Consider the following 20,101-nt stretch of genomic DNA (forward strand, 5'->3'; position numbering starts at 1 on the left):
GCCTGAAATATTGGATGGACCATACCTCAGAAGGGTTCTATAGGGCAGGTGGACAAAAACCTCTGCTAGGAAATTAGCACTTGTCCTTTGCTAACTTGCCTCCTTTTTATTTCTGTATAAAATAAAGGAGAGTTAATAGACAAGACGTAGTAAGACAGCACTTTAAAAATTGCACTTGTATATGGAAGCGAACAGCCATTATCATTTTGCTATGTCTGACTTATAGGTTATCGTCCATCTTTCACCATTTGTTAAAATAAAGGAAGAAAGAAATTAAGATGAGGGAATTTCTGCCTTGTTTGCACCACATACGTACCCTTGATACAGGAAGTATATTCTAAAGCGATCATCTCAAGACAGGTCCTACCCTGGCGAACAACCCTTGGCTGTTCTTGTTTTTAAATACAAAGAAACTATAATTGTATCCCCCAGAAACAGTTTTCAAACAGTTATATTATCCTTTTTTTTCTTCTCCTGCTGGGATAGCATCATCCAAAAGTGCTTTGTTAGCAATTTCTTAGAAAACCCTCATGAACTATAACCCCCTCCCCGCCCCAAACCCAAGCCTAAATATAAAACACAACCCCAACACAATACTCTGCAAGTTTTCTGGCTTTGGGTTGTAAGGAAAAGTGCCAGAAAAAAAAAAAAAAAGTCTTTCATTTTGTCAGGAGCTGCTTTTTCTCTGAAGGAAGGACCGGAATGGTAGGTGTCCAGACCCCTCCCTCTGCTGCTCAGCAAGCAGGCGCTAGCAGATGAGGCGGCTCCTCCTCAGAAAGGCAGGGTGTCCAGGAAGAGCTTGTCGATGATGGAAGGTGGAGACACCAAGTCTTCCAGCTTCAGGTAGAAGATGCGCTGGAGACCCAGGGTGCAGATCTTCCGCAGTTCTACCAGGGCACCCAGGACCTTGGGCTCCGTGGGCTCCAAGGCCTGTCCCTTACTCTGGTGGTCTTTCAAGCTGCTTGTGATCTTGTTGCATAGCTCCTCCACTCTCTTTGGTTCTTTTAACCCATGTCGTTCTGCAGAGGCATAGAAAAGAACACGTTTAGGAGGCAGCTACATCTTAAGAGACCGTGAATCCCTAATCAAGGCCCGTGTCCTGTTCTGCCAGTTGAGATGGCATTTTACAGAGTGCCCTCCCTCTGAGAGGTAGGTCTTTGAATCCCAGTCTGTCACTCACTGTGTGCCCTTGAATAAGTCCCTTAACCTTTCAGTCCTGGTTTCCTTATAAAACGAAGACAACAACATACCCAGTTCAGGGGTTTCCGGGAAGACGAACTTAGGTAACTAATGCAGATGAAGTACACAGTTTCCTGCATGTAGCCACAGGGACTGAATGACAGGATGGTTATTATTTTGCACACCTTATCCTACTGAGGTCTTACAAAAGCTCTGTCAGGAGGCAACTCCTTTTCGGAGTGACCGGGAATCACATCCGGGCAAATGAATGAATGTTCCCATGTTGGCGAGCTCTCTTGGTGGGCGAGGCTCTAAGTCCCATCGGCTAATGCAAGGGCTCCTCCGCAAGACCCCAAACCAAGTGCACCCCTGTGTTTTCATGATAACCAGCATTTTAAAAATCCAGTTTATCTTTTCCTTGTTTTCCGCCTTGAAACACTCAGGGACCTGTACCTGGCAGTCTGTACTAAACACGCATGTCCTCCTGCTGTAGAGATGGCAAAGTCACAGAGAAGGGAGGAGGCCCGGAAGGAGACAGCGCAGGCATGTTATCATGTGGCTAGACATGGACACCAGTATCTTTTTTATTTATTTAAATAAAACAATATATAAAAGAGCCCCACGTTAAATATTATGACCTCTTATTTTATGTATACTGTGAAGTGATTTTTTCCAGTCTTCTGAGGCAGATGCTGCCTCTTGCCCCGGAGCAATGCTACTTCTCCCTGTACTGAGAACGGGCCTGCCATCCGGCACCAATCACCTTGCTCCCTCAGCAGGTAGGTATCAAAGCCTCTTTCCTAGTGAAGACCTTGGCCCCAGTTATCTCAGTCAAAGTTTTCATCTCTCAGTACATTGACATGTAAAATAATAATTTGTGAGAGGTGAAAAACATCCATCCCCTCAGATATCACGTTTGAGTTTCTAATTTTCCCAGCAGTAATGCTTTTAGTTGGGAATATTTTTGTTACAAAAGTTATTTCCTTAAAGCATAAGTCATCAGAAAAATGAAGCAACTCTCCAGACATTTTTTTTTTTTTCTTCCTCTCTTGCCCTAAATTAAAGGAGGCCCGTGGACCAGGAGATCTGCCTTCTTCCTCAGCTTGGCTCGTTGAGTTTGAGTTGTTTCCTTTCTAGGGCCCATCTTAAAAGGAGGCGGTTGGACTTAATGACCTCTAAGGTCCCTTCCAGCTTTGAGGTGTTAAAATTGTATTCAGGTCCAACCATGAACATTGCCAGCAGCATCTCAATGGATTGTAAACCTAGGACAATGCCCAACGTGTGGCAAATGGCATAGCCAAAAACAAAACAAAACAAACCAATAAAGTCCCCTAACTCCCAAGCTTTGCAGTGTATAATTTTGCTTTCTCCAGGAAACTAGCTAATCAGTCCAGAGGCAAATCTGTCCCCATGGTTTACCTTTGCTCAATACATGCACTCAAGAGTGAACTTCAAGAGTAACCCAGCCTGCAACAGTGTTCTGCCTAAAAGTTTTATTTGCCCTCCAAAGCAAAAACAAAACAAAACAAAAAACAGAGTGCAAATTTGGCAGTATATTTCAAGAGCTATGAAATGTTCGTTGCCTCTGACCAAGTAATCCCACTCACTGGAATTTATCTGAAAGAAAAATTCCACAGGAGAATAAAACTGTAGGCATGAAGATATTTTGGATAAGCATTATCTATTTTAAAAACTTGGAAAAGATAAAGCGTAGAAGAACAGAGGAACCGTTAAGTAAAAAATAGTATGTCCACGTAATGGAAGATTCTTTAGACATCAGAAAGGACAAATACTAACGCTATGAAGCAACATGGAAAAACACATAACATCACATTAAATAGAGAAAAGAATATGAAATGGTCTCTAAGCTGTGATTACATCTATGTAAAGATTATTTCTTCATCTAGAGAAGGATGAAAGAAAACGGAAAAGTGAAAATATGAGATTGTCAGATAACACTTTCCTTTTTAAAAAAAAATTTCAGGCTAATGCTATTTGTATAACAAACAATGTTAAAATAGAACAAATGGGGATTCGGTCCTTTGTGAGGCCTTCTCCTAGCCGCAACCTGATCACACAATCATCTTGCTGATAGTACATTCTATTAATACTGAGCTATCTCAGATTAGGTTCATAGCCCAGAGAGAGATGCTTCTCCCAGAATAAAATACCAATCCATTGATTTAAGCTTTCCCTTCCTTTCCGTGCCTCATGTCTAGAATTATATTCAAGATACCATATTCATGATCAGCATAAAGAAACTGAGCGATGTTGTTGGCTGAATTTCGGGAGAGAGCTGATTATGGAGCCTTGTAACCAGACTTTCTCATGGCCAAACTCACAAAAGGTGCCTCGGAGTTTTCCCTGCTCTCCAACCAGTGGTGACTGCTCAATAACTATGGCAACCATTATTTATTCAGTGAATTCAAGTGGAGATCGATACCTCCTGCCAGCTGGATCAACCCTAGGCCTGGAATTCCTTGAGGAATTCAGAGACACTCCTGTTAGAAGCCAGAGGCACCTCCTTTGTTGTTCTGAACAGCTACTGGATTTGTGGCTTCTTTACTTTTTCAAAAGGGCTGAGATAAAATTCAGTCTCCATGCAAACTACTGCCAGCAGCCAGCAAGGTTTTCAAATCACTAGGGAGTCACTAAGTGTCTAGGCGCTTCCCAGTAATTTGAAATTCCTCAAAACCCCAATCACTGACATTTTAGCTTAAGGGACCCCCTTTCTTCTCGCAGCTCGGTAAACATGGCTGCAGAGCTGATATTCAGAGAGTTCACTAACTAGGGAGGAAATCAGACATTTGAATTACCCCCTTTCCTAGGAATTATACACAGATTTTAGTTTAAGATCTTTGTCCACCATTAAACAAAACAAGTTTCTCGGTGTTTCTTGCATTTTGATCTACATCATTTTTATCCAGTACTTCAGTATTGTAACTCAGCTTTATGTACTCAAAACTTTAAAATACAACTTCTAGAAATGGTTAAGTAACGAATGTATGTGTCAGAACCAAAACAATTTGAGTCATTTAGTTCAAACTCCCACCTAAGATAAGAATCTCCACTACAAGATACTACAGAGAATGCCGGGCACCAGCTGGACTAGGAGTTTTCACTATTTCACCTGATAACAAAAATACAGGGGTGAGCAAAAGTAGGTTTACAGCTGTTCGTATGGAAAATAATTAAATAATTAATAAATAATAATACAAGAATAAACTCTCTTTTGCATACTCACACCTGTAAACCGACTTTTGCCTACCCCTGTATATTTGAAAGCACTTTCTACTACACTTTTACCTCGATTATTTTATCACACCCTCACACTAACCCTTTGAATTAGGCAGGACACACATCGTCTTTGTTTAATAGATAAGGTAAGGCTCAGGGAGTTACGTTACTTGCCTATGGTCAAAATTTACAAGTGGTTAATTTCTTTCACTCCAAGTCCAGAAATACCAGGCTGCCTTGAACATTATGTTAGAATGTCCCTCCTCGTTCAGCCTCCCTGTAACTCCCTCCTACACTTCGTGTACCTCATTAACTAATTGATTAATTACTTCTTTCCACAAATATTTATTGAGGACCTACTTATAGCCACTGGGGTTAGAGCAGTGAACAAAACAGACCACAGATCACGCTTCTAACCTGTGTGGTACCTAAGGACACTGCTGGCTTACTGTGTATTTAGCTATCCATGCTATAGTCATCCCTGCGAAGAGAGAGAAGAAGGGGAGGCACGGAAGAAGAGGAGAGAGAGAGGAGAGAGATTTTAACTTCACCTAGTTAAAATCTACTCATTCTTAAATCACAGATCAAATTTTTTTCAAGGAATTTTTCCCTTTTACTCTCAGTCTAGATTATTATTTTGTCTCTGAAGGATATACAGGTTGAAATCAGATATTTATGTGACTATGACCTGCCTCCTCCTTTAAATGTAAGCTCCATGGGAGCACGGGCTGTGTTTGCTCACTGTCGCATCTCCAGCACCAAGCCTACTGCATAGGAGATGCCAGAAGCACAGAGACCAGGCCCCACAGTGGATTCACTCTCATGCTCATTCCAGGACATACAGTCATTGAGTGCAACAGCCTCTTTTTCTCTTCTTGCTATGAAATTTTATATGTGGTTTAACAAATGTTCAAAGCAACTCCATTGTACCCGCTTTCCCCCAAAATGTGCTGACGTGTTCTACTGCCATGACCTTGCTATGCTGCTCCCTTGGTTTGCAATGTCCTTCCTCTATATCTTGCCATGTTTAGAAACCACCTCCTTGGGAAGCCATTCATGATCAGCACCTCCATCTATCTACACCCCCAAAACGTTAGCAGTAATCTGGACTTCCCCTGCACTGACTCTGTCCCTTTTAAGGACCTGAGCACTAACCACCATACATGAGTTCATTGCATCATAATCAGATATGACTTCCTAGTAACCTATATACTTTCTGACAGCAGAATTCACGCATGGCTCATCGTTGCATCCATGGAGACTGGCACTGTGCCCGAAATATAGACAGCAGTCAATATTTGTTTAATGAATGGATACTTATAAACGGACAATTTCACACAAACTTTCTATTGGGGGGGGGCGGGCTTCTTATTACTAATCTCAATGAACTGCAACTAGCTTATCACCTCATTGGTATCCCATCAGAAGCTAAGCACTTCCATTACTCCTAGGACAGGGATGTGGCACTGGCAGAAAGGAATGGTTAGGGTGGATGAACTGGGACCTAAAAACATTTCACAACCACAACTGTGGGGAACTCCCTTTTACTGTAGGGAGGAAGAGTGATCTGAAAGAAACCATTTCCTGCCCCACCTCTCCACCAGTCACAGAGAGAGAGGTGGAGGAAGAAGAAGAAAAAGAAAGAAAAAAGCCATGTTTGTACAAACTAGCAATACTGTCCAGATTCTTAATTTTCCTGGAAGCAAGATGGGTTTGACTTTAAAGATCCCTGAGTTCACTGTGGTTTAGGAACAGACAATTCTGGGTTGTCTGTTTTCTGATGCCAATAGCCCATGATATCCCACAATCACCCTTTTTGATCAATGGAGTTCATTCAGAAGTCAAGATTTCACGGGAGCCCATATACAAATGAAATTAATATCCACAACAAGGCGCACTGCTGCTTCCCAGGCATTGTCTTTTCTGCCACTTCCTGATGCTTTCACACATTTCAAACCCCTTCCCATCCAGCAAATCACAAAAAGAATACTGTCAGGTCCAGAAAGGAGAGAAGGGGGGCTTATGTTATAACCACAGCACCTAAAACAACCCGCTCTGCACGGGCTGGCAGGGCTGCGGGCAGGACCTGGAACTCCACCATAAAAGACTTGGCCTCTTCTAAGTGCAGCTTAATTACTTTAAAATTATTGTCCTTTTTGGAGCCTCTCTCAAACCTTCAAGGAGAAATTCACCAAACACACTGCCTGTTTCCTCATGTCACTGAGACTGATTTAGGACCCCAAAGGGAAGGCACAGGCTTATTTGAGGGAGTCCCTCTCACCATCCCTCCAGATAGAACACAGGTGGTTCGACTGCCTATTCTGAATTCAGTTTGGCTGCATCACAAACCTAATTTTATGTAATCCTTACTGCTGCCTCATGGAATACATGTTCCTTTTCCCATGTTACAGGTGCAGAAACTGACGTTCAGAGAAACAAAACGCATTATTCAATGGCACCTACTTCTTAAAGAGGGGATCCCATATTAAAACCTGGGGGAGGTGCTGGATCCCAAAGTCCATGCTATGTCTGCCATACCAGACTGCCTCCTTCCTGAGCAAGTCTCCACACAATGGGCAGTGGGCTGAGCAGCCATAACCACAGGACACACAGCAAAGTGCAGGCAGAGACAGGACTGGCACCACCTTCTCCTAATCCCTACTCTGTATTCTCAGCACTGAACTGTCCAATGTTCTCCACGTTGGGACTTCCTGGCCTCACAGTTGCCTACTAATATTTACTTGACTTTGGGCCCTCCTCTTAAACTACAGCTCTCACACCTGGACTGGCCTTTGCCGTCTGAGTCTCTTTTCTGTTATAATTTGTGCTCAAAACCCACTGCCAGGGCAGATCTTTCTAAAGTGCAAGCTTTCCCATGATGCTCCTCTGGTCAAAACTTTCCTGTGGCTCCCCACTGCTCTCAAGATAACCTGCAACCTTCTCAACTACGTGGAAAAGGTTCTTCATGTCCAACCCCACCCTTACCTAGCGTGGCAGTCTCATTTCCCATCACTCTACTCTTTTTAGAGATTTCCTTCCTGAAACTTATAACAGCCATAGTTTCAATGGCTATAGTAAATTTTTACTTGTGCCTAGAAATCACGCTCCTCCCATTTTAGTTTGGTGACATCGTATCCTCTTTTGAGAAGACCTCATGTGACCTCTTTTGAGAGACCACCCCCCACCTTTGGTCTCTCAGCACTTTGTACCCACTCCCTCATCCCCACCATGGCACTCAATGCCCTGTATCACATGCATCATCTCTGAAAACCTACTGACATGCCAGAGTGCCTAGATCAGCGAACACTTGTTGATTAACTACAGAGATTTGCTGATTTCCATAGAGATGTGGCAATGTACTGGGTTTATTTACAGAAAGCCAAGGCTGACTCTAGATTGTATTTCTGGGTGTGTGTTTTTTTTAAATTAACTAAACTCCATACTCCCCAGTTTTGAATGTTTAACTGTCCTAGGAAGAGCTGAATCGTTTTGAAATTGAGCTGAAGAGCTTTAGTTGAAAGACAGCCTTTGAACCTATTTCATTACAGTCCTGCTGGAATGATATGCTTGTCCTTGAATGTGCTTATTATTTTTCTTCGGGTGCTCCCGTATGCCATTTGAAAGTCCTTTAAGTGGAGTCCATATCCTTTAAGACTGCCTTTATTCTTATTGTGTTTATGTCTCCCTTGGAAATCTCTGTCAGGTCCCATCAAAAGAAGGGAGTTTCTCAGCCAAGACCAAAGACCACCGGGAGGAGGTGAAGTTCCACTTGGAATACCGAGGGAATAAGCTAGTGCCCTTTAATTGTCTTTGCCTCCATGTAAATGATTCAGTGATGAACCAGCCTAGCGTCTTGAGGTACTCAGACATATCTCATGCTGGCTAACAATGAGGTCCCAAGAAGGTGCATGGAAACAATGCACATCTCTGACGATCAAAAAGAAGGGCCCATCTTGCCAAAGGATGCATTTGGTCCCCCGTGAAACTCATCACCTGCCTGAAAAGCATGTTTTCTACAGTCAAGAGGGTATTGAATCTGAACCTCAATTCTTAGTCCAATAGAGGTTGGACTGTGCTTCAGTCTGATGAAAAGAATGGGAGGTAAGCCCTAGGTGTGGCTAGCCTCTTAGGGAGCTCCACTTGTTGTCATTGCCTCACTAGGCCCCAGTCTGGCCAAGAAGGATGAGATCACACTGGAAACTCTGAAAGTATCAAGTCACAAAGGGAGCTGGGGCCTTGGGTCTCAGGACCAGCCCCAGGGAGATGGAATCTCCTCTCTTACCCGATATGCCTTTCTAGTTCTCTCTCTCTCTCTCTCTCTCTCTCTCTCTCTCTCTCTTTTTCCTCTCTCTCTCCTCTCTCCTTTCTCTCTTTCTCCCTCTCATTTCATCTTGGGACCATTTATGTCCCAAAAGATAGAAAGAGAGACACATCTAAGGACAGAAAGGCATAATATAAAAATTGAATAAGTTTTATGCTTGTTTCTTCTTTTAAAAATTATTGAGTTGAGCCATATTTGCTGTGAACAAGTATCCATTTTCTCACTCCCCTGCCAATCAAAGTTGTAAATCAATAAATAAAGGTGTGTTTTATGTGTGTACTTCTTTGGTTTTACTTTAGGTCGATAGCCAAGGACTGGAGAGAGCGGAAGACTTGCCCCTCAGTCCCACAGGAGCAGTTTGGTTAAGCTCATCTTCCTTTGAAACCCATGTGAAAATAACCCTGTGCAACGCTCAACAGAGCGCCTGTGGAAATTTACATGTTCATATATTGGGCTTGTTGACAATGATAACTCAATAGGAATCCTCTCTCCTGGAGGTTCCTGACAACAAGTTGCAGATATACGTTTCTTGTCTACACTAAGTAAAATGTCGCAGATTTCAGAACAGTGGCAGTCATTTTCCTATTTTCTGGTGTGTATGACAGCCAAAGCCAGACTCCACCTTAACACAGGAAAGGAGAGAAAGGGGGACGTGGTCGCTTCGGGTGACAGCAGGGTGGTGCTTACCTGTGATCATGCTCAGCGCTGACAGGCATGCTAAGGCTTGGATATCAAGGTTCAGGCTCTGCAAACTTAAGGAAAAGTCTTTAATGGAGTCGAGCCACTCCCCAAATCCACGAAGGCACTGAAGTCGGTGCAGGACAAGTCCATTGCAGAACACAAACTTATCTTCAGCAGTGTTTGACCTACAAGTGAAAGTCATGGGGGGTTGGGGGTAGAAACACATTAAATAGGTCTGCTCAGTCTATCCAATGGGATAACATCGTAACACACGGGCACCCAGACAGCCATGGGTGCAGTGTTCAGAACCCAGTATGGGGCCCTCAAACCTGCCCAAACACCCTGGATGAACACCCACCACCACTTGTCTATGCTAACTTCCTGAGTGAGCACCAATCCCTGGGGAAGCTGCCAGGCTCTGTTGTGGGCTCACCCTGCTTTTCACAGTGGGGCTCAGAGGGCTATTTCTAAATCTGTCCTGATGGTGTATATCAGTCCATCAGTATCCCATACTTCTCTCATGAAAGGTGCCCTGGAACTTCTAGTTGGACATCACCACTCAGCCGTGGGGCTTGGGCACTCCTTTACTCTCTCTGGGTTTCCTTTTCCTTATGTATAAACAGGAGTTCTAATGGCTACCTTCTAAGATTGTTGTGGGGATTAATAAAATACAGGCTCTGAAATCACGCACAATGCCTGGTATAAAGAGGAGTATTAGGTGTAATTAATTCTGAACTCTATGTGGTCCTAACTTTAATCTTAGCCTTCCTTTAATTTCCAAATTGCTTTCCACATATTTATCTCTTTCAGCCTACTGCACCAACGAGTTAATATCTCTAACTGTGCCTCTTGGGTGAAGAGTTTCATTCATTCATTCACTAGTCAAGTATTTCCTGAGCACCATGTAGGTGCCATTCCGAGAGCCAGGCACTGGAGGAAACTTGGTGACTAGAGCATGTAGAGTGCTTGCCCACATGGAGCTAATCATTTGCTTAATCCTATGCTGCCTGGCTAACAGATGATAGTCACATCGTTGGCTTGGCTCCTTCATACAGCAGATTAGCTGTAATGATGCTAATTACTGGCACACCAGTTGTAATTCCCCCTGTCTCTCCCACAGATCCCTCCACAGAGGTACACAAGGACCTCTCAATCTCAGAGTTTAAAACCTGGACCTCAGACCACTGGCATCAGAATCACTGGAGCATGAGTTAAAATGCAGATTTGTGGACTTCTTCTAAGACAAACCAATATAGCTGGGAATGAGGCCTGGGAATCTGCACTCTAAACAAGAATTTCTGCTAACACAATATGAAATTGGAGGGGAGGGTAAGGAAGAGAATGAGGGGGAAGGGACATTCTTTCCCTGTAATATTTGGTGAAATGTTGGTACCATCTCCTAAAATTATATAACGGCAGGGAAGCAAGGAATTTAAAATGTTACTCATGCTGAGATTCTAGGTCCCGGCTTTTTGGAAAAGAACTTCCGCTTTGTGTTCGGTGTCACTGAGCATGAAAGGCTGAACCAAACCTTTTGATCCAGGAGCTATTCTCTTGGAGTAAACACTGGGGGTTGAGAGGCAGTGGGAACTCTTTAGAGCCCCATCTGGTGTACTAGAACAGTGACTTGTAAATAGAAACCCGTGAGGTAAATGCAATGTTCTCAACAAATACGTGCTCCCAGGAAATACCTTATGCACCATGGGACTCTGTAGAATCCCAGAGTGTTGGCATTACAAGGAGCTTCAGAGATCACCAAACCCAGCCTCCTCATTTTACAAAGAAGGAAACTGAACTTCTGATGAGGCAAGTGACCTGGTCAGGGTCGTACAGCAAATCCATATATTAGAACTGAGGGTAGAACCCACGAGTCCTGGCTTCCAGTCCAATGCACTACCTACTACTCAGTGTTTTAATGCCTGATCATATTTGATATTTCCTTCTTGAGCAACCTTCTCTCTGATGACTCATTTGCAAACAGAGCAGGTTTCAAAGTTCTTCAAAGGAAGGAGTGGACTGGAGTAGATAAAATAATAGTAATTACCTGATGGAAAGTCTGAGAACAAACAGCTCCAAAAAGGCTGATTCTATAAGTAATGTCTGATCTTCTTTGGGGAGATCAGTAAATCCAGGGATTTTTTCTGCCCAGCTTCTGGATACGTCAATGGAGGCTGTCAGAAGGTTGTAGAACTGTTGTACATGCTCAGCATCTGTGCCTGCAGCGGCCTGGTCAGAAGGACAGTACTAGAATGCAAACCACAGGCAGCAGCGTTATCTCAGTTCAACAGGGATGACAGCATCATTTGCAAGTGGGCTCTCCCAAGGCTGTCTAAGCCTGAATCCTTACTTTTAAGTCCCACAGTTGATAAAACCCTTTGCATTCACAGTCTCATCTGATTCTCACAGTGGCCCCATGATATAGAGTGAAGGTTGTTACCATTTAATAAAGAAATTTGCTGAAGTCCCATCAGTGCAGTGGTTTTCAGTCCTGACTGCAATCATCTGGGGAGCTTTTAATAAACACTCATGTCTGGGTCATCACCACAGAGATTCTAATTTAACTGGTCTGGGTTGAGGACTGGTCCTCGGGTGATTCCCAAGGGCAGCCAGTGTTGAGAACCAGTATCTCAGGGGTTTGTGTCTGAGTGAACCTCCAGCACCTTCTGACTCCACTAAAGTACAGCTGCCTCCAAACAAGATGCTTAATTAATCCATGGTTCTCAAAGTGTGGTCCCTGGACCAGCAGCATCAGCAACACCAGGGAATGTACCAGAAAAGAACACCTCGGGTCCTGCCCCAGACCTACAGAATCAGTAACTCTGCGAGTTGGCCTAATACACTGTTTTATCAAGATCTCCAGGTGATTCTCATGCACACTGAAGTCTGAGAATGACAGAATTAAGGAATAGGAGAAGAGAATGATTTTCGCTTGCTGTAGATAGATTTCTGTGAGACAAGACAAACCAGGAAGAGGAACAGGAAGGGTGTCTCAGTGGCAGGGCCCAAGCGGCTGTGTGCCATCAGACTCAGGACTGTGGCTACTTAAATTAATGAACGTAAAATAAAAATTCAGTTCCTCAGTCACACCAGCCACATTTCAAGCTCAACAGCCACATGTGATATAGAACATTTCCATCACTGCAGAACATTCTATTGAACAGAATTGATCTAGAAAGTCCCAGGAGAAGAAAGATACAAGTAGGAATAAAGTCTCTACCCAGCTTTTGGATATTCTGGTAGAGTCAGGGCTTTGCCGGAATCACAGGAAGACAATCTTTCCTACTTCAGGCAAAAAGATTGATACAGCAAGGTAATCATTAAGGGACAATCAACAGCACAGACAGACCTGCACAACACGCATGTGAATATGCACATCATTCCCTTCACACTAAGAGCTGCGGGTGCTTTTGCATCCCTTCTCTAGGTTAATCCTCCTGGGGTATAGATTTTTAATTCTTCTTTTACAAATGAGGAAACTGAGGCCCAGAGAAGCTCAGAGAGTCTGAGAGTCTCCAACAGCGGTATAGCCAAGACTTCCACGTGGCCTTGTGGTTTCCGGTCCTAGCTGTTCATATGTCTGATGTTACTCGCTGGTAGCCCATGGTATAGTTTTAAAAACAGCATTTTATTTTGCTGTAACTGGAGGTCTCCAGGTATGTATTCATTTGGTCCCATGTTTTGTCAGCAGCACAGTGACTGGCACCTGATTGACTCTCAATCAATCGTTGTTGAATACTCTACAGTGAAAGAAGAGTCAGGGGAACGCCTAGGCTTGCCACAATGCCCTAACCTGGCTGAGGAGAATCAGCCAATAAGCAGCCAGGTCCTTACTGTAGAACTACTTAGGTATGAGGAAATGAGGCACTTGTCTTAATTGGGCTCCCTGCCCCCGCCCCACCCCACACCCCCTTTTGTGCTTTCCCAAGAGGCATCATGAAGTAACAAAAGAAACATCGGACAAGGAGCCGAGCTACTTTAATCCTTGACTTGTCCAGGCCCCTCATTTGTGAAACGGGGTAGCTGCGCTGCTTACTTTAGATATCTGGGGTAAACGACTCCACTTTTCTGAGCCTCAGTTTTCCCCTCTGTAAAACGGGGACAATGCCTTCCTCAGTATTTTGTTGTGATGATTACATGTGATAATATATGTGAAAGGCCTGACACATGGAACACGTTTCACAGACGATGACAGTGATGCTACTGATAACGGTGATGATACTTGAAACGCTCACTGTCCCTCAGCCTCCACATTTATAAAATGGGAGAAGGTTTCTACTTTTCAGCCCTGACTATCTAGGATCCTATAACCGTGGTTGGCCAACTGCGGCTCGTGAGCCACATGAGGCTCTTTGGCCCCTTGAGTGTGGCTCTTCCACAAAATGCCACGGGCTGGGCGAGTCTATTTTGAAGAAGTGGCGTTAAGAGGTTTAAGTTTAAAAAATTTGGCTCTCAAAAGAAATTTCAATCGTTGTACTGTTGATATTTGGCTCTGTTGACTAATGAGTTTGCCGACCACTGTCCTATAACATCAGGTCCAGTTCATAGCCCTGGATCATCTCACTCAGTGCCCAGACTCTATGAAGCCCTGCATGTTTCTGTAATGGGTTCAATGAACCACGGGAGAAAGAACCAGTCTTCCTTCCTATGGATAGTCAAGGATGGCAGCCTGATCCTGGTGCCGGATACTTCCCATCACCTCCTTTCAGTTCACACTCTCTATATTAGCTGCAGGAGAGTGGGAGAGGGGATTTTATTTTACTTTCTTAATTTCTCCTCTGATATTAACCTAATTCCACATGCTCTCCAAGGGCAGGATGAAAAGCAGGGCAGGACCACGGTTAGAAAGCTGACAGCACTACATGTGAAACTCCCGAACGAGTGATAAAGCAGAGGCAGCAGATCATGGGGTCCTCCTCCAGGCTCAGGCACTGACTTGCTGTGCAGCCCTAGACAAGTCACTTCACTTCTCTGGGCCTGTTTCTGCCTCTGAAGTAGGAAGTGACTGCCCTAGCTGATCCCTAAGATTCCTTCTGCCTCTTGCATGCAGCCATGTTTCTGTTATTGATTTCTAGTTTAATTCTATTGTGGTTTGACAGCAGACATTGTATGATTTCTTTTCTTTCTTTTTCAATTGTTAAGGTGTGTTTTATGGCCCAGACTATCAGCAATCCTGGTCAATGTTCCATGTGCTGGCTCTTGCATTCAGTGATTCTAAATACGGCTAATCACACAGATATAAAGTTATTGCCTAGACTTAAAAAAACATTTTTTCTTTATTGATTAAAGTATTACATATGTGTCATCCTCCCATTGTTCCCCCCCGCACTCCCTCCCATACACACTCATGCCCTCACCTCCCTGGTGTCTGTGTCCATTGGTTAGGCTTATATGTATTGCCTAGAATTTGACCTTGATTCAGCATTGTTTTGTTTTAAAACAGTGAGTAAAATGGAGAGAAAAAGACTAAAGAATGCAAACTTTTCCCTGGGCATGGGACCTAACAGCTCCCTCTTGCACTGGCTTCCCTGAAACCATGGCTCACAACTCAATAATCTCTGTGCTTCCAATATTTGCTCACCATCCCCCAGAGCACTTAGCTTTCACCCAGGTCCCCTGCAGGCCTCTGCCCCTGCTGGGCTCACATTTCACGCATCCTGCACACAGGGAAATGCAGCCCCTGCCTGCCCTGCGTGTGCAGTTTTCCCTGATGAGGCCCAGCAAGGAGAAAAGCCAGCGGGCCTGGCAGGCCAGGCTCCAGCCAGACCCTCTGGGCTTCACCTGCGATGATTCTAGTCCACGTTCCAGTATTCTGGAGCCAAACTGGACTCAGCCTGGGCCACCAGTAACTTGGGGGTGAATGGAGGGTCAGCATCCAATGCTGAGGGAAAAGACAAACCAAGTATCCCCTCTACTGAATATAAGACTTAAAGAAACATAACAAAACATTTTAGACTTTTTTCTCTGCCTGGCCTAGCACTTTATAATAACCTCACCAAGGATACTGGACCTGGAGTCGGAAGAACCAGATCCCCATTTCTGCTTTTGTGCTCCCCTACATTACTCTCTCAGGGCCAAGCAGGTTTGGGGTTCACCAAAGGAAATCTAGAAATATGTGTTTATTGATCAAACATAGGCCAAATAGAGAAAGCCTTTAGAAATGAATCCTAACTTTTTATTCTAGTCTATATGGATAACTGATCCATCAAAAATCAGGCTTTCGCCATAGCCAGTTTGGCTCAGTGGTTAGAGTGTCCTGGGTTTGATTCCTGCCAAGGGCACATGCCTGGGTTGCACGCTCGATCCCCAGTGGAGGGCGTGTAGGAGGCAGCCAATCAATGATTCTCTCTCATCATTGATGTTTCCATCTCTCTCTCTCTCTCCCTCTCCCTTTTTGAAATCAATAAAAAAATATTTTTAAAAAATCGGGCTTTACAACTAGTCAAAGATACAGTATTACATTTACTGATGTCTAATGGTGATTTCACCAAAGCACCTGGAATGAGAATCTAGAGCTACAAACGACAATGTAAGCTATTTAAACTGAAATAAGTCTACACATTTTATATGGCAATAATGTGGCTACACAGGTTAGATGTGAGGCAGAGCCTAGGCTTAAAATGAATTATTTGAATGGGAGCATCAGCCCTAAAAAAATTAGCAATATGACGCTGTCATAGCAATGTGGAATCTGGCATTTACTCTATCTCACTTATCAGTCCAGGCTAAACATGTAAAATATCCTAAGAACATTTTATCTCCCCTTACAATGTTACTTTTCCCTGGGTCTTTATATATTTTAGATGTGATCACTCTAGAAGCCAAACTATATATACATATTCTTAGGTTCTTACACTTTAAAAATTGGCAGTGAATATATTTCCCCCCATATTTATTCCTTTCTTATCTAATTAACTCCCCTTAAAAACAAAACCAGAAACAAATAAACAAACAAACTGCCCCCCTTCCCAATGGCATCACAGTTATTTGGTTACTTTCTCTTTCCTTCACGAAGGTAGGAGCGTTTTGTTTTGTTTTGTTTTGTTTTGTTTAATCCTCACCGGAGGAGTGAGGATATTTTTCCATTACTTTTCAGAGTGGAAGGAAGGAGGGAGGGAGAGAGAGAGAGAAGAGAAACATCGATGTCAGAGAGACACATCGATTGGTTGCTTAGCACTCCTCTCCCCCCCCCCCCCCCGGACTAGGGGTGGGGATCAAACCTGCAACCCAGGTATGTGCCCTGGACTGGGAATAGAACCTGTGACCCTCTGGTGTGCAGGCCGATGATCTTACCACTGAACAATGCTGGCCAGGGCAGGAGTGTTTCTTGTTCAACAATGCGTCCATTGCTCTAGAACAGTGCCTGACACCCACGAGCCATTCAATACATATCTATTAAATAACTTAATTGCTTCCTTGAAAATTTATATCTCCATTGCTCATTCCTTCTCAGCCCAAGCAAAGCTGGAAAATGGAAGATTCAAGATAAAATTGTTCTTACTAAACTATACTGGTGGTTCTCAAATTTTAGTGTGCCAATGAGTCATCCGAGGTGCTTGTTAAAATATAGATTCCTGCCTGCCTTGTCCCTCCCCCCAGTGCTGATACAGTAGGCCTGGGCATAGCCTGGGAACCTGCATTTTAAGCAAACCCCCTGGCTCTTTCTGAGAGAGGCTGTCGGGGCACCACACTTTGGGGAATGCTGATCTGTACCCCCAGTGGAATTATAGCAGGCGTGCCGATCAGGGAAGGAGAAGGCTGGAAGGGGTCATGGGAGTGCACTTAGTCCAATCTCCTCACCATTCAGATGAGGAGACAGGCCCACAGAGGGGCAGGAACTGGCCTGAAAGCATCTAATGAATTGGTGGCAATTTGAGAGGATCCCCTGAGGAGCCTCTCTCTGCAGAGTTTTCAGGCTGTTTCCTTGGTTTAGGTCTAACATGTGTGAGCCATGTTGTTTCTCAAGCTATCTTGGTAACACACTTAAACGCCATTTGCTGGTGCCTGGTATTTTATCTGAGCAATATCTCTTGTTTTGGCGTCTGTTACTACACTAAGTGACACCAATTACCAGAAAACATCGTAGTTTGCTGAAAAATACTTGAAATGACCAGCTAATGAGGACGTTAAGTTTATTTTCTCGTTAGTAATTATGCAGGCTCTGAAGCCAAGCCCAGTATCTATATATACTTGTATTGCTAAATTAAAAGCAACTGTGGGGTAGAGAATAGCAACATTTCAAGAAGAAACAAATCAAATGTGACATGTTTTGACTGCACTGATATACAATGATCGGAGCTGGGTTTTAAAGGATGGAAGTTTGGCCCAAAGGAAACGAGGAGGTCCCAGAGCCAGGAACACTTCGCAAAGCGAGCGTTCTGAAGCACTCGTTCCCTCTGTGACTTGGAACACCACCCCTCCGCCTCCTTCTCCCACAAATGAGGAAAAAACCACTCACTTACAACCTTAAAGGCGCGAATGCTGGCACAAGAAGGTTAGAACACACCTGTCTGGCAAACACCTCCTCGTTTCTCTATCAGCCTGATTCACTGAGCCGAGCTGGTACCTTTTATAAATTGTTTGCATCAAATCAACCGTCTGACTCAAACCTGACAGGGCACATTCTTATTAAAAATGTAATAAATTATGAATACACACTACTGCTGTTATCGGCTACTGCTAAAGAGTGAAATTAGGCAGACACAAATAAAGGCACTTCTCATTTTTCACTTCTAAATGGTTTGCCTTTTTAAAAATGAATGGGTATATATTACTATTATTGTAATTTAAAATAAAATAAATAAAGCTTCTTTAAAAAACAACAACAACAACACACACACACCTAGTGAAATTGCCACTAAGTAGAAGTGGCAGTATGGTGAAATAGAAACATGTATTCAAACACCTTGAGTGATGAGATTTGGATCTAGGCCATGCTCTGCCACTGGCCTTAGACAAGTCACTTAACCCCCTGGAAGCCTTGGGGGTGGGATTAGATGATCTGATCTCAAGGTCACCTCCAGTTGTATAAATTTATAAATATAAAACTTTAAGGAGAAGGTATTATGAAAACTGAGTTTCAATTGATGACATTCTTTTTTTTTTTAATCCTCACCCGAGGTTATGTTTTAGAGAGAGGAAGGGAGAGACAGAGAGAGAAACATCAATCAGTTGCTTCCCGTACACACCCGACTGGGGATTGAAACCACAACCTAGTTAATGTGCCCTGCCCGGGACTAGAATCCTCAGCCTTTTGGTGTATGGGACAACGCTCCTACCAACCAGGGCTGAGGGACATTCTTAAGAAAATTACCAAAACCATAAATTATATCACAGGAAGCTGGGACTTAAGTAGTAGGCACTCAATAAATTAATTTTGCTTCATTCATTTTAGGTTAATTGTTTTTTAGAGAACAAAGCAAGTTCAATTTTATTAAATAACAAGTTACTTAACAACACATATGTTTATATGTATATGTATATATAATCACTTGCATTTAGGGACAATAAGGTAAACCCCCAGAATCATAAAATCTTAGAACTGGGGGAACTTAATAAAATCCAAAATAACCTCTCTGCTAGTGAGAAATCCTGTTATGTGTTCCCCTTAGTTACTTGTGTGATGATCACACACCCTTGTCTTCAGAGTCATCTGAAAGGGGCCCCCTCCTTCTCCCTCTAGCTCTGTCCTTGGGAGCAACAGTCCTCTTTGCCACAGAGCAAAAGAGTGACCTAATCCTGTCAAACCTTCTCCCTTCCTACATATTGCACATATATTGTCATTTCATCCAATCATCCCTTACAAGTTTCCAGACACAGTATGTCCACATGCCTCTTAAACCCCAGCTTGGAATTAGCCTCAACCCTGAAGGGTGGTCTGACAGGACAGAGCCCATGTACCACCCCCAACTTGGTCCTGGTACCATACTGCTGTAGCCCAAGGTGATTCAGCATCTCTCTCTTCTACTACATGTCCTCTGTTGGTTCATAGTGAGTGTATACACTCCCAAGATCTTCTTAACATTAACTACTGATGGGCCAAGGCCCTCCCATGTTTTAAAATTCTAAATGCTTAGCTTCACATTTATTTTTGTTAACTTTCTTCGTGATGGTTTCAGCCCATCTTGTTCCAACCTGTCTAAATCACTCTGAATGTTGATGCTGACATCCATCATATTAGCGATCCCTCCCAGCTTTCTGTCATCTGCAAATGTGATCAGCATGCCTTCTCTGCCTTCATCCAAGTTTTTGATGAAAGCTCACTGTATTTTTTAAAAAGTCTTTTAATTTATTGATTTGGGTCCAATTTTTGATAATTTTGTAAAGCTATCTAAAAGCAGAAGAATCCAAGCTATGAGGTTCAACCTGATTCCAAAACAATGCAATTAAAATAAATATGCTTTACAAAATTGAGCCAGGCCCCAAAGGTAGTATCAGTATGACCTAGACTCTGGCATGGTCAATCCGCTATTTTGGACAAAGCTAACAATTAAATTGGATAAATGTTTGTTGATGAAGATGATGACTCTAGTCTAACACACTGAATGGTGCAGAGGCAAGCAAACAAGCTGGATTGATTTTTCCGTGTGGAGACAGTTCCCAGCTGGGACAACTCAAAGTGCTGGGGAGAGTTTGCCACTGAATAACTGAATAGTCCACAAAGACGAATAATTGGATAATTTGGGG

The 20,101-nt window shown here is 43.3% G+C and overlaps 1 protein-coding gene across 2 annotated transcripts in view; it reads right to left on the minus strand.

Annotated features, from left to right (window-relative positions):
• Positions 1 to 589: 589 nt before the first annotated feature.
• Positions 590 to 20,101, minus strand: part of NR4A3 (nuclear receptor subfamily 4 group A member 3) — a 33,322-nt gene continuing 13,810 nt past the window's right edge. For both annotated transcript variants that reach the window (XM_079790945.1, XM_079790944.1), the window contains 3 exons: positions 11,463 to 11,662; positions 9,425 to 9,603; positions 590 to 1,019 (listed from right to left, as the gene is read on the minus strand). In XM_079790945.1, the coding sequence (XP_079647071.1) occupies positions 772 to 1,019; positions 9,425 to 9,603; positions 11,463 to 11,662 (627 nt within the window). In that variant the 3' untranslated portion in view covers positions 590 to 771. The remainder of the gene's footprint in view (positions 1,020 to 9,424; positions 9,604 to 11,462; positions 11,663 to 20,101) is intronic.

This window comes from Cnephaeus nilssonii (assembly GCF_951640355.1).
Source record: "Cnephaeus nilssonii genome assembly, chromosome: 14".
Lineage (NCBI taxonomy): Eukaryota > Metazoa > Chordata > Mammalia > Chiroptera > Vespertilionidae > Cnephaeus > Cnephaeus nilssonii.